The 15,739-nt window shown below is 34.4% G+C and overlaps 1 protein-coding gene across 1 annotated transcript; it reads right to left on the reverse strand.

Annotated features, from left to right (window-relative positions):
- Positions 1–1,336: 1,336 nt before the first annotated feature.
- On the reverse strand, positions 1,337–15,004 carry LOC148302432 (PAT complex subunit CCDC47-like). Its single transcript, XM_088271624.1, has 10 exons — positions 14,870–15,004; positions 12,917–13,141; positions 11,712–11,819; positions 10,708–10,882; positions 9,454–9,572; positions 8,590–8,748; positions 7,084–7,274; positions 6,184–6,352; positions 4,269–4,403; positions 1,337–2,001 (listed from the first exon to the last, which is right to left on the reverse strand). The coding sequence occupies exons 2-10, from the start codon at positions 13,124–13,126 to the stop codon at positions 1,897–1,899; spliced, it is 1,371 nt and encodes a 456-aa protein (XP_088127750.1). The 5' UTR covers positions 13,127–13,141; positions 14,870–15,004; the 3' UTR covers positions 1,337–1,896.
- Between the last annotated feature and the right edge of the window lie 735 nt (positions 15,005–15,739).

Raw genomic sequence — 15,739 nt, forward strand, 5'->3', positions numbered from 1 at the left:
CATTTTACCAGAAACAATCTACATATGTATGTAGTTTATTTTAATGATATCCGATTTCATAAAGTATGCATGTTCTCTAGGCCTGATAGATATACTAAACACTCACATTAGGACATTTCTTTTTAAAACTTTCAACAAAATAATACATGACAATCAATAATTAAAATTTTATCATACATTTCAATGTATGATAAAATTTTAATAATAGTAAATGCATTACACAAATTTTTTTTTTTTGCATAAAATAAACCAAAATTACAAAATCAATGAGAGCTTACGTTTATTACAAATGGAAGAAATCAAAATTAAAGTTAGTTGAAGATGAATTTTCTTAAATGCATATAAATAATTTAAGAATTAAAGCGTACACATTAAAATGTAGATCTTTTCAAAAATTATTCTGTTCAGCTTACAACAGTCTTATAGTTCTTTTTAAAATTTAATTTAATTTAATATACTGCTTTTAACCCACAGCTTCCACTTTTCAATGTAATTTTTTTGTGGGCAAGGCATTCTTTTACAATTTATTTGAGAAATATAATTTTTTCCATCATAGGTAACATTTATTAATACATCTGCAAAATGATAATGTTTTTATGTTAACGCTCATCTTGTCAGACGACTCATGATAAGTAAAAACTTTATTTGAATAAAAAATAAGCAATTGAATTTATTTTATACATTTTAGTACATAATTTCTTAATAGCAACAAAACATACCAAAAATTAACAGTAATGGATTATTGAATTAATAAATAAATAATTCTTTGGATATTATTACAGAATTAAGAAATGTGTAATTTAAATAAGTATTTAAAACATAATTTAAATGTTTTTACTAAAAAAAAAAAAACAATTTGTGTAATGCATTAACTTCTATAAAATTCATGTTTTGACTGAAATACTATATCGTCGTTCGGCATGCAATCGCAAATTTGAAATTTTTCTCAAAAGTGACTTTAATGCCATTCTATTCATTATCCTTTTCTCCGTGATTATGTATACTCAGAATATCCGAATTTTGTATGAATGAATCGTCATGTTTAAGGGCAAAATGTAACACCGTGTATGCTGTCTATACTACACACCGCAAATATGTCAATAACTTTTTTCACTCTCCTGAACATTTTGTTTTTTATCACATACGCGGTGTTGCATGCCGAACAACGGTATGTACATATTTATATTCCTAATAATAAATTACAATACAGCAAGTTCTCCGTAATCCTTTTTTGGGCAGTCCCAAATCAGTGATTTGACTTTAAAAAAGTTTACTGAATGTGTGTCATCCTGTATAAGTGAATTACAACACAATAAATTAATTATCTGTAGGATTCTTTTTTGGAAACTGATTTAACTATGTAAAAGTTGACTGAAAGTGTGTTTTTATTTATCTTTCTAATAATTAATAACAACACAATTAATTCTCTGTGGGAATATTCTTTGGGCCTGATTTGACGTTATAAAAGTTGACTGAATTTGTGTATATCTTCCTAATATATAGTAAATTGCAAAACAATTAGTTATCTGTGGAAATCATTTTAAGGAACTGATTTGACATTATAAATGTTGACTGAAAGGGCGTTTGTGCACTACACGGAATTTTACCGTCCGGCAGTCTGGTTAGCATGATAAAACGGATGGTTGGCTTGGATTGGCTTGTGCTTTTGTCATTCTTTCCTCGGATCGGTGCGTGATCATAGTGCGCGTAAATCGATCACGCTAAACTGTCGTAATCGCTTTTATTTTTAAAAAAACGGACTGCCGGACGGTAAAATTCCGTGTGGTACACAAGCGCCCAAAGTGTGTATTTATTTATCTTCCTAATAATAAATTACAATAGAATAAGTTCTCTGTGGGAATCAACTGACGTGACTTTGTAAAAAGTGCTTCATTTTTACAGGGCTTTGACTTTGAGTTGCTTCATTTTGGGAGTCTTTTTCTTCAACTGTCTCTTTTGTTCTTTTTTCTCCCAACGACGTTGCTTCTCCGGATCTTCCTCCTGAGAAAGAAATAATAAAAATTTTAGAATTTACATCTTATTTACACACCGTGGTCAACATTCAAGGACGTAAATTTTATTGATTTTTACATAAGACTTAGACTCAATATCTTGTAACTTTACCATTCATTACATCTTTGTGTTTATTATCATCTATCATCTATCTGAAGTATTTTTCATTAAAGAAAAAAATACATATTGAAAAAAAAACTAGAGCTGTGACAAATGAATAGCTGTTACTTTTTTATTACCCAATTGGAATGGTATTTGTTACTTTTTTTCGATTTATATTTCTTTCCAGATAAAGTTTTTTTATGTCGAATTGCCAAATATATTAGGAGCAATAAGCAATCAACACGCAACAAAATATGTTCACTGATTGGCGTAATAAGCTTCAAATTATTGAATCTAAAATAGAAATTAATTAACAACTTCTTTTAAAGAAGTCGTTGCTTTTTTTCAAATAATTTGATCTCTTCTATTTATAAAAACAATCTAAACACATTGTCCAGACTTCCATATTCTTCTTTATTTTTGATGAGATGTCAAAAAATAATATTTAAAATAACTCCTATAATTGGAGATAATCCAGATTTGTGAACAAGTATTTGGACATACTCAAAATGTTGTAACACATTGTTGTCGGGCGGATCTGCATGCTAATTAATGCAGAGTGAGAATAATAAGGAGTGGACTTTTTCTACGTATTTTGCAAACATTATACACATTTGTGTATAAATCGTCATATCTTGAAAAATATTTGATATTTCGTGATGAAAGTTTCTGTGTAGTATTCACTATACCCAGTAGCACATAACTAACGTATTGTTAGATATTGTTGTTTGACAATTTATTCTTAAAATACAAACAAAAAATTTCTCTCATAGTTTATCAAATTTAAACATAATTACTATGTTAAAACACGAATAACTACATTAAATATGGAGTTTAGTGCGATTTGGTTAAAATCCTGCACAAAATACAACATGTTCATTTTTTTATCTAGTCTGTTGCGGGACAAAAAAATAACGGATTCAGAAAAAAACATAACTCTTACCAGGTCATCCTGTCGAATGAAATTTGAGACCTGTGCGTGATAATGTATTAGTCACATAAACATTTAGTCCACTTATAATTATATGTCATAACCATATGTACAAATTTCAACCCTATTTTAACGATTATCCACAGGACTTTTTTTCATGTAAACGTACGCGGTACCTTTTTTCACGGATTTTAATTTTTTTTTTTTAATTTTCAAAATCTATAAGATGAAACAATGTTTGGGCTTACGTAATTACAATGTCGAAATGATAGGGAAAGTTGGTTTATATTTTATTTTAATGAAAACTGAATTTTTTTTTTTCCGGGACCTTTTTTGTTTGAGAAAAAGCTCTGATTATCCATAAAAGATGATGTCATAAGTCTGTGTATGAAGACACGACAGTTTGTATAGTTTTGGCTGATTTTCATCCTCAAAATTACATTTCTGGGCTGTATGACTTTCACATACAATTCGCACCAGTATTCCGTAGTATATAATTTCTGAAGAATTGTAAACTCTAAAAAATAATCTTCCTCTCCAAGGTATTATGCCCTCTTTCAAACTTATTTCTTAGCCTGGTGTATAAACATTTGTAAATTTTTCAATCCCGACAACAATGTGTTAATGCTGGATATTGTCACTCTACACATGTTTTAGTATAATAATTGACATTTCTTTTTTCTTCGACATTACATATTTTCATGGCATAAAAATGGGATACTAAAAACTTTAATATGTATCCAATATCATCCGAGCTTAGTCTACTTCTTCCAATTGTATCGGGTTGTAGTTCCGTGGTTAGTGTCGCGGACTCTTAAGTCAGGGTTTCTCGGTTCGAACCCACTCTATCACAATTTTATACCTATTTCTAATAATGAGCCGCTTAGGCTCACAGAAATAGTATGAAATTGGAGGACAAGCCAATTTCACAAGGCCTTGGCACATTCTTTTGAATGAAATTTTGTTTTTTTGTCAAATTGCATTTATTTTTAAATATACTTAAGTATGAACTTTACATAAGTATGTTTATGACAAAGTTATTTGTATATGTTCCCCACCAATACCAGAAATAAATACTAAAAACGGCCAATATTTAAGAAAAATATTGTTGATTTTGTTCACACCTAATAAAAAGGATCATTTTTACAAAAAAATCTTCAGCAATTTTAGCATACTTAAAAGAAAAAAATCGCACAAAAACGGACAAATTAGAATCACTCACAGCCATAATTCGATCCTTCTCCATTTTTCTCTTGTCTTCTCTCTTCTGTGCGGCCAACTGTTGGCGGGCAGCGTGAGTACTACGCAGGAATGCCTCCTCCACCTTCTGACGATTCCGTTCCGACTTTGCTGCGGCCTGAATATATTGATAAATAAGCATCACAATACGGACAGCCAAAAAGGTAAGAAAGCAAATAGAGTAAATATGATTAGTAATAGTAAAAAACGTAGTATGACGTTTTCGAAAAAGTTTAGATTAAAACTGTTTTTCTAATGAAAGAATATAGACATGCATACAACATACAACTGCGAAAAATGGATATTACTTTTTCAATACATAATTGATTCGAAGTTCAAACATTTCTATGACTTCAAGAAAATTCAAAACAGGAATCAGGGAATGTGAATTATGATTAAGAAATAATCATTTTTCAGAGTTCGCTAACCATTTAACCACCCTTACCCATAAGAAAGTACGAACAAGTCATATCCCGTGCGTTCAGGTACAAAAAAGTATAACCACAGAAACGTTCACGATACGTCAAATCGTTCCGACTCGCTCTACGCATATGAATACGTCATACGGCACGTTTAGTATTTCGAATTCAATATTGCCGCCTCCGTAGTGTAATGGTCAGCACGCTCGGCTACCGTTCTGGAGGTCCCGGGTTCGATTCCCAAGGGGGGTAAAATAAATATAAGTGATTTTTTCACTGTCATATTTATTCAATATTACCCTGGACTGGTACCTGAAGCGGAGGGCTGATCACCATTCCTTCATGTGTAAACGATCAAGATAACACTGCGTTTATATGACGCAGTGCTCTATGCACCATTGGGGTGCGGATAAGGGTTTTATTATTTTATTATTATCTCATTTTGTGGACTACGTCAAGATCACGTTGATTGATATGTTACATCCAATACAAAATGTATTTACAAAAATATTCAATATTATTACAGCAAATTATCCGGTGACCTCTTATGTTGAGAACCTCTAACTTGCCAATGATATAAAAAGGGTCATAAATTATCTTGTGTTTAAAAAAAATTGTCTGGTTCATTGTAAGTAAGTACATATTGTTATTAAGGATTTTTTGCCTAATCTTTTAATAATAACTTAAAGGTAGGGAGGTTAAAACTGATTTGCTAATGAGAGAGTATAGGCATACAACAAATATGCGGCTGTCCAAATTTAAAACACAGTAAGGGACATTTTTTGTAGTAGGTTTTTTTTGCATTTTTGGACAGCCGTATGCATATGATGTGTTTCTTTTTTTTTAAGGAACAACTCGCAAAGCCACCTTTAGGGGCTTGTCTGCAGGTAGGATAGTCAGAATAGGGAAGGTAAATGTGAAAAACACATCACAAACACCCAGTCTAATTGAAAATAAATCTATCTTAAATTTATTTTGCAATCGGTGCGAATCGAACACGCTATGCCAGTTTCGCAGTCGAGCGTCTACCCAACTACACAACGGCGCCTGTCAAGATGTTGAGATATAAATAAAAATATAATTTATATTTGAAGCACTAACTTTGTGATTTTCCGTTTTATAATTAAATTGAAACTTTGTTTAAAAATCACTATAAATATTATGTTTTAACTTATTTTATTCTACCATAGCAGAGAAGACCTTCAAACGAAAGTGATTTGCTGGTGAATGATGACAAATCAAAAGGCATGGTTTTTGAAAGATATGAATATATAATTAATAATTAAAAGGTAACTTTGTTTTAAAATCACTATAAATATTATATTATAACTTAATTATAATGTCTACCGGTTAGCTTCGAAACCGGTAGACATTATAATTAAGTTATAATATAATATTTATAGCGATTTTAAAACAAAGTTACATTTTAATTATGAATAAAGATCTTGATTATTGTAGTGATTGGAAGCGGTAGAATACCTCCTTGGTCAGTCTGAATCTCTTAATTTTCTCAAGCATGTAGAAAAGCAGGGCGAGCAGGGGCTTCATGGCCTCGCACGCTCCCTCCACGCCGGCCACAGACACGGGCAGTATGAGGCTCATCAGCATCACGTTTTGGCACTCTGGCAGCTTGGTGGAACCCGTCTCCCTGGAAAATAAAAATAATTCCCATGGCAAATCAAAAATAAATAGAATTTTTCACAACAAAATCATGTGTCTCCCAGTACGTAAGATAATCCAGTTAGGAAAGATCCTGTGGATCCTATGGGTTAGGAAAGATGTATGCAAGAGCATACATGTAAATAAAAGGGTCTCTTCTAAATAAAAGTTTTTTCTTCATGAACTCAAACACAAAGCGTCATGAGATTTATGGTATATGTATGATTTCCAAAAATTTGAGTAGTGTGGTTGTCAATCATGGATAGAATGGTGAATGTTACACGTGTGTAAAGTGATCTCTTAACACATTGTTGTCGGACAGTTTTTTTTTTTATAAACCCCAACCCTAATTATAAACAGTCTGCCTCCCGACCCTCAGTATAGTGATTACAAGTAACCGCACACCCGATTCTGATCTGTACAATGCTTTATTCCCGCAACCAATGTGTTAACCAGCCTATGACAGGTCATACCCACACATCCATATTCTTTTTTATCTTTGTTCAGATGACAAGAGAATTTTTAACTACTTTTAAAACTGATCTTAGATATACAAAGGTTTTCCATCTGATATTTTTAGCCTATAACTCCAATATAATTTACTTCTACCCGTTACTACATTAAAATCAGTTTGAGAATTCAGTTTGCCGGGGCGCAAATTGGGCAAAGAGTTAAATGGTAACCGGGCTTGGAAGGGGACATTCTGTGTTGGTAACTTACTCAGTCTGTTTGGGGCCGGAGAACTGGTCGCTGATGTGTATGTACTCGATGAGGTGGCCGTACTTCTCGATGGCGGCACAGACCCTCGGGTCCAGCAGCGCCTGACTAGACTCCACGAGCTCCGAGAGCACCGAGAAGGACTCGGGAAGCCCGCAACGGTCTCCGGAACGTTTTTCACCACAAAAGACACTCTGGAAAGCAACAAGTACACAAATGAAATTATATTAATTGTTTCGGCATTAACTTTGTGGTAAGACATGTTACAATGATTAAAGAAAACACTTGTTTTTATACCACTTGAGTTTTATTAAAGACTACTAGTTTCAGAAGCTAAACTTCCATCATTCAGGTCTGAATAATAACTGTTATTATTCAGACCTGAATGATGGAAGTTTAGCTTCTGAAACTAGTAGTCTTTAATAAAACTTAAGAGGTATAAAAGAAGTGTTTTCTTTAATCATTGTAAATGAAATTAGATTTTTACTTGAATTATTTTTAAAAAAACTTCTAGAATAGACAACACAAAACCTAAAATAAATTTACTGAAATATGTGTTAATTTGTTCATGCATAAAAATATATCTATTTGAATAATAATGGACATATTGGTTTGTTCAAAATTGGAAATCTCCTAAAGTAATTCACTGAAATTGAAACTTTGAAATTTTGACACAACGTCGCATCCGAATATGCACTTGTTGTATATCCGTGACAGGTAAATCATGTTTTTTTTTTAAATAGCTTGTATACCATCTGTTGAACATAACAATACATACTAAACATTGCTCATCGTGGAGGGCATGCTTATAAAACGAGAAGTATTTGTGATTTTATCATCTACAAAATACTTCAATTTCATTGTATTTCTGTGAACCTATGCAGCTTATTATTGGAAATAGGTATCGAATTGTAGTAGAGTGGGTTCGAACTGAGAAACCCTGACTCAAGAGTCCGCAACACTAACCACGGGACTACAACTCGACACAATTTTGACAGATAAATACTTTTTAGTAGATTTTTTTAATATTCTCATTGCTTCACAAGCGTTGAAAATGGTGAAATTAAACACATTAGAAATGGGTGCTTTCCATTTCTCTTCCAGCAAAACACGCAATATCCAACACTGCTCATGGCGGACAAAGTGCTTCTTGAATGCCCCCTGTCACATAGATTTTTTTATTACATTCTTGTTTTGTAGATTTTTAATATTTTCATTGCTTCGTAAGCAATTTGAAATGAAACATATAAGAAATGTTTTTCTTTTTCATTTAATTAGATTGAGCCATTGCAATGTATGGCCGGGTACAGCTAGTATTAAACATAAAATTACCTCTCTATTCAACATTTGAATAAATAAATACAGTCTTCTAATATATTCTCCCGCTTTTCTTCTACATTATAACAATTTCTATGGATTTTACTATAGACAAATTTACACATTACTCTATGCCAACTGAAATTACTCGAATGCTCAATGACTTTTATGGCTGTTAATGATAAAACTCACCAGATCAGCCATCTCCTTGGCCAGTTTGGAAGCAGTTTTCTTCTGCGCCACACAAAGTACAAACGCGTCCATATCATCCTTTCCTATGTCAACTCTAATAAGCAAATTGTCTAATGTGGGCCGGGCTAGACCGATTGCTAAATGTACCAAGTCTTGTCTCTGAAAATCAACAAAAATAATAAATATTATCAAACGAAGCCAAAATTTTGAATCAAATAAACAACATGGTGATCTATCTCAGCTTATAGTACTTAACGGCAAATCGGTTTTTCCAAATCCAGTTAGCATCTAAAATTATAATTCATCATTTTTAATATGTTTACAAAATAATCTTTGGCATTCTCTAACCCTTATCCACCCTAACGGTGCGTAGAGCACTGCATCATATAGATTAAATTGTTTTTTCTACTATAACCTCAAATACAAAAGGAACGTCAAGCTAAACATAGGATATATTTGGAAAAATGTTGGATACTCCTTAGTACAATTAAATCAATAAAACTATAAAAATAATAAATTCTTCATCTTTTTTCTTTTTTTCTAATCCATATTTGCACTCAATGGTGCATAGGGCACTGAATCGTATAGATACAGCCCTTAAATATCCTGACCCTTTAATACACAAAGGAAAAGGGATAAGACTCAACAATCATTTTGCAGTATCTTTCAAATTCAAAATCGGCAATCTGTATTGCAATCAAATCACACAAGTGAAAATATTGCATGTGTAGTGGTATTCCTGTAATTATGCAATTGAAGATTGGTGGGGGGAAGGTAGAAAGTACTGCCAATGGTATAGTTTTTACATCGCTCCATATGCATTTTTTTTCGAGCTGACTGTGCATACATATAACTTGATGATACCTTGATCATTTTGAGGGTGAGAAGCATTCCTTCGCAGCAAGTTCTTCCACTGCACCACATTGTGTAACAGTGCTCTGCTTCCTTTCTCCATCCGCCTGCCTCGCCGCCGCCTTCCTCACCTGCCGACATCAAACCATCCATTAACCTGTTAACCGGGCGGGACGCATAAATACGTCAAACGTAAACAATATCGGGTACAGGTAGGACATATGAATACGTCCTTGAAATATATGTTGCGCCCTGGAAAGGCGGGACGTAAATTTTCGAACAACAAAGGTATTAGTCATCCATACATGTCTCGACATGAATTTAAGACACGGAGTGAATCAGTATTCGCGCCCGTTACAAGTTGCGTAATTGGACAGCGAACCGCCCGGTTAACAGGTTAGTATATACAGTATTCTTATTCACTGCTAAATTTAAAAAAAGAACATTATATCATATTGTGGCTATTTGAATCATTAAAATGTATAAACATTATTGATTCCGTGCATTATTTCATGGCATGTGCCGGTAGATTTTTATCAAATTTATTGTACAAGGTATATACAGTTTCAAAAAGCTTTATTTTTTTTTTGTAGAATAAAACCATTTGTGTTTTTTTATGGACCCTTGAGATCAGCATATTGGATTAGTTAAAGTCATTCGAAAAGTGGTTGCATGGTAGAATGCTATGCATTCCATGGACTGATATGGTCAGCAATGCAAATTTGATCCAAAGAGCAAGAGTAGAAAGACAGTTGCTGACTGATATCAAAGTCCGGAATGTGTCCTATCTTAGGATATGATTAGAGGAGAGAAGTACAAGGTATTGCCCCTAATAGAGGGTTGAAAAGGTGTGGGCAGAAGGCAGATCTCCTGGCTCCGGAATATACGAGATTGCACGAGGATCAGAGCAGTTAAGGCGCTGTTTAGAGCAACCTAAGACGGGAACACATACTCTCAAGTGATAGTCAATGTTGGGGGAACATGACATGACACACGAAGAAGATAATCTGTGTCATCTATAGGCATTACGTACGAATGACGAAATAAATGAATATTATAGACTAATGCAAAAAACAATATCAATAGCACTCAAGTTTATATTTTTAAATACAACCGTTATTCAGGCATGAACAGGAAGCAATACTGAGAACAATGTGGATGGCACATATGGACACGTTAGGCATGTTCTTGAGCACATATGAACACGCTAGGCGTGTTAACATTCTTCTTTAGCTCACGAATATCGCATGTATGTTATATCCTTACCAACTAGAGTGAAGTTGTCCTGCAGCATGGGGCGATGAAGACTGGTGAAGGCTGAAGCGATGGAGAGGTTCTTGGAGCGACCAGCGAGGAAGTTTATGGCGTACAAGATCAGCCCTAGAGCCAGCAACCCTTCGGCCCAATACGCTTCCCAGCGAGCTCGGAGCATTATGGGAACCTGAATTTTATTTACAAAATAAAAATGTTTATGTTAGTTTGTTGAAACTCTTTATTTTATTTTTGTTGTTCACAGATGAAACCGAACCGGAAAGGTAAAGAGCTTTAGGATGAACTGCATTTGGTAGATTATCAAATGTCCTAAAATCCCCAAACATTCCCATCCATCTGAAGAGGAAAACATTGGATTGATGTGTACTCCTAGTGCTCACATATATTTTTGGGGCATTTACTCTAACAAAACTAATCATATATTAACTCCGGGTAACACAATGAGCGTAATGTCCGTCGTCCGTCGTCCGCCTCCGTAGTGTAATGGTCAGCACGCTCGGCTACCGCTCTGGAGGTCTCCGGTTCGATTCCCAGGGGGGGTCAAATAAATATAAGTGAATTTTTCACTCTAATATTTATTCAATACTACCCAGGACTGGTACCTGAAGCGGAGGGCTGATCACCTTTCCTTCGTGTGTTAACGATCAAGATAACACTGTTTGAATGAATGAACACAATGAGCAATGGAAAGAAGGATGCTAAACATATATCGTAACGTCGCTCGCGGCGAGCGCTCCAACTGTGGATGCACTCGACAGCACTCGGCTAGCTGTACTGACTATACAAATACTCGCATCGTAACATGTTACGTTATGACGAAATGGCTCCGGTCAGTCCCCATCATTAGAGACCAAAATACAAATGTTTAGATAAGGGAAAAGACCAAGGTAACAGATATGGCTCAAAGAATCACAGAACAAAAGTGAAACCGGGCAGGTCATGTGGCACGTATGTCTGAGGTGCTTGACAGGAGGCCTAGAACAGGATACATTTTGTACCTTTGTGATGGTGATCTTGGGCTGTTCTTGTGCAGGATTTGGCGCATCATCAGCAAAACCTTCAAATTCTTCTGGATCCTGGAAATGCTCAAACTCATTGTCTTCATCCTGAAATAAGGTAATATCAACTCAAGTATGCGCCATCATAAAATTCATTTGGGATCAGTATTTATAATTTGGACCCATTTCTGGGAAAATTATCTTTATTATGGAGATAATGCAAAGTAAATAGTAGTAAGTGGGAAGATGAAACAAACTAATGTTTAATGTTTCTAAGTGTTCGGTCACGTCTTTCACTAGGGCCCAAAAAACATTATTTTATCGCTACAAAATGAACGACCAAAATCTGATGCGATCATCGAATGTTAGGGATCTGGGCGTTAGATTTGTGAGCACCCTGACATTTCACGATCATATAGAGGCAGTCAGTGGTAATGCATTGAAAATGCTAGGATTTGTTCTGCGTACTGCCAGGGTTTTCGAAAATACCCGCGTGCTGAGAACTCTTTATAACTCCTTGGTGCGAAGTAGACTCGAGAGCGGCTCAATGATTTGGGGGCCACACGAGCTTAAGTACTCTCTTATGGTAGAGAAAGTCCAAAAGAAGTTTTTGAGGTATCTCTACATGAGAGAGTACGGCTATTATCCTTGGCTCTACCCGACCCAGTTTCTCCAGGGTATGCTTGGCTACAATAGTTTAGAGACTAGAAGGAATGTGTATTTGATTACGCATTTTTATCGATTGTTGCGCTGTATGATCGATAATCCTGAAATTATCCAGAGCATTGGTCTGTATGTTCCCGATAGTTACCTAAGACAGCGTCGGCATAGATTGTTTCACATTCCTATACACAGGACCAACCTGCCGATGGTTATGCCTATAGGAAGAGCTACCGCTATGTTGAACAATATCACATTGGATATTGATCTGTTCCATGTGTCCGAAGGAGTTTTCCAAAGCGGGATTCTTCTACACCTTTAAGTCTTATTGCTTACTTTTATTATAATATATACGCCTTGAATATTGTTTGTAATGTATATATATTTTTTTTTTATTAAATAAATTGAAATTGAAATTGAAAAATTGAAAGTGGTGTTATAAACTGCTAATAAGTAATATGATGTATTTTAGATGTGTAATGGTGAAATAAGGAGTCCTGTAATATCATACCACAAAGTAAAAAGAATCATAAATTTAAATTAACCTCGACGAGTATATCATCATCACTGTCATCATCTACGTTGATGAATTGCTGCAGAGCCGGGACCCGTTCATTCAACTCATCCTCAGCGTCAAACTGCTCGAACTCGGCAAATTCGTTGTCTTCTAGAAGAGCTCCATCATCAAGACCACCTCCAGCCGCCACCAGCAGGTAGCATCCTCCCAGTAGCAAAACGGCTGTTAATAACTTCATTGCCGACTATTGCGTCTGTAAGAACAATAAATATAATGATTTACGACTAATAAATACACAAGTAGCAGAAAGGAGAGAAATTGAAGCCTTTGAAATGTGGTGTTGGAGACGCATGATCCGAATTCCATGGACGGCTAGACGCACCAATGAGTCCATTCGCCAGGAACTACGCTTGGATGGCTTGACTCTGGCCAATGTCTGTACCCGAAGGATTCTCCAGTTCTTTGGACACGTTGCGCGTGGCAACGAGGATAGCCTGGAACGACTAGTTGTAATCGGTAGCCTGGAGGGAAAGAGAGGGATAGGAAGATCCCCACACGGTGGACCGATCAAATTAAGGCAGCAGCAGGCACCTCGGTGGTTGGAGCACTACGTGCAGCGCAGTCAAAGGATAACTGGAAAAGAGTCATTGCTTCTGCAAGGGTCACAACCCTCAGTAATGAGGAATAAGACGGAGAAGAAGAAATACACAAGTAAACAATTTTTTTAAGAGTCTGTCATTAACCGCCCTACTCATACGAGCGTACGAAATACGCGTCTTTTATTCGCACCATTACGCTAACTCTGTGCCAAAAATATTTAATGCAAGAAAGAGAGAGGGAACACGCTAACGAAAAAGTACATCAGTTACGTCCTAAAATCAAGTATGAATATGACAAACATTGTTTTCATAATTCTGTACAAAAAAAAGATGATTTTTTCTACAGAATTAACTCAGAAAATAACCCGAAAGTAGCGTGGTAAAATATGTCTCCAATCACTCAACATTCCTGATCCCTTTTGGCTGTAACTGCTTATCAACACAAAAAATAAAGCCACTTGAGATCTACCCAAGCTCTTTAGCCTAACGGTCAAAAAAAATTGTCAAGTAGATAGTGTTTTAGTATTAATCAGTCTTGAAAAACAAGCAGTTAGCTTTGAAACCGGTAGACATTATAATTAAGTTATAATAAAATACATATAGTAATTTTAAATGAAAGTTATATTTTAATTATAAAATGGAAAATCACAAGTTATTGCTTCAAATATAAATGATATTTTTAAAGTCATTTATGATATTGCCTCCAATTTGCAATCGCTTCTTGAAGACCTAAGTTTTGGAAGAGAATAATTTAGATTGAGCTTTTTGTAAAGTCCTCCAGGGGTCGTAGATATTAATCATTGCAAGGATTTCAAACTTGGAACACATCTGAAGTCGTTATTTGGTGTCACTATTCAGGAATATGAATTACCGAGTGTATGAAAATATTAATTTCAGAATAAAATACCTTTTTTTACATACATTTCATACCATTGCACTGGAAAATTAAGAGAATGTATTCATTATAAATGTGAATTGATTTATTTTATTGAGTTTCTTTATTTCATATTATAAATTACTAACTATACACAAAATCGGCTATATATACCAGTAATTAAATATAATTAAATTGAAAATGCACAATAATATATCCATGTAATAATCTAATTAGGCAACAGTCCAAAAGGGCTTCCCACAGTACTTTATATCCATTTCAGAAAGAAAAAATCTTTAAATAAAAGATAAATGCACGGGACAAACAGGATATAATTTAACGTTTATTATTATCCGAAGATTACAACAAAATTGACCACTATTGCTGTAATCAAAATTTAGATTATTTAGAGGTTATTTCGAGATTCATAGCCCAGTTAAATTATGACATTAAATTTCGAGCTAAATGTTTATTTAAAATAAATCAATAAATAAAATAATATACATACCATACCACTCAATGTTAACTTGGTAGTCGAAATAAATAAATAGTACGACAGCCAAGGTTTATGAACCTCAATTACAGATTCAGAAAATCAAAAATTACTAAAAATATAAAATTTCTATATGCCAAATGCCAAATCTCTATTCATCATAATGTTGCTAGCCGACGGCTTATTCAACCTAGTTAGCCATGTCACGTGTAAAAATCTCCCTGTAAGTACTTACCTTCATAAAATATGTTCTAAGCGCCAACAAAAAGAATTCCACCTGAAAATATCGATTTCATTTTTACGGAATATTTACCAAACCATTTTGTTTTTATTTTATTATCCTTAATTTATTTTTTATTATTGATCGTATGCCGTTCATACAAAAACTTTAAATTATGGCTAAAATGTTACACAGAATAGAAGAATAAAAAAATCAAGGAATAACTCATTAACCCTGCCTGGATAGTAAGGACAGGGAAGGTAAATATGACAAATATATCACAAATACTCAGACCAAATAAATGAAATATTCATTGCTTCCTTTTTCGAACCCGCGCCATCAATTTCGCAGTCAAGAGTCTACCCAATTTAGACACGGCTCCTGGCAGTGATCAGATAAACCAACTGATAACAGGATGTAAACCCTCTAAATAATTAAACTTTCACAGTCCCATCTAAATACAATCTCGTTTGGTTTCAATTTAAATCTCTTTTATATTGTAGAGTAACAGATTTATAAGTTTTACATTTAGACGTAACTGATTCGATTTCCACAGAATACAAAACTAGGTGAAATATTCATTTTCAGTTGATCTGACTGTTATGATAAATTGTTTATGCATAGGAATATGTGAAAGGATCTGAACCCTTTATATCCCACCTCCA

Source organism: Brachycentrus maculatus, unplaced genomic scaffold (genome assembly GCF_059751285.1).
Source record: "Brachycentrus maculatus isolate JH-2025_06_01 unplaced genomic scaffold, ASM5975128v1 h1tg000452l, whole genome shotgun sequence".
NCBI lineage: Eukaryota > Metazoa > Arthropoda > Insecta > Trichoptera > Brachycentridae > Brachycentrus > Brachycentrus maculatus.

Excerpts from the sequence above, each read along its gene's own strand:
- LOC148302432 (XM_088271624.1), bottom strand. The coding sequence starts at position 13,126 with ATGAAGTTATTAACAGCCGTTTTGCTACTGGGAGGATGCTACCTGCTG. Across the intron at positions 9,573-10,707 it reads GGACAACTTCACTCTAGTTG|GTGAGGAAGGCGGCGGCGAG; the intron begins GTAAGGATATAA and ends TGATGTCGGCAG. Across the intron at positions 6,353-7,083 it reads TCCGGCCCCAAACAGACTGA|GGAGACGGGTTCCACCAAGC; the intron begins GTAAGTTACCAA and ends TTTATTTTCCAG.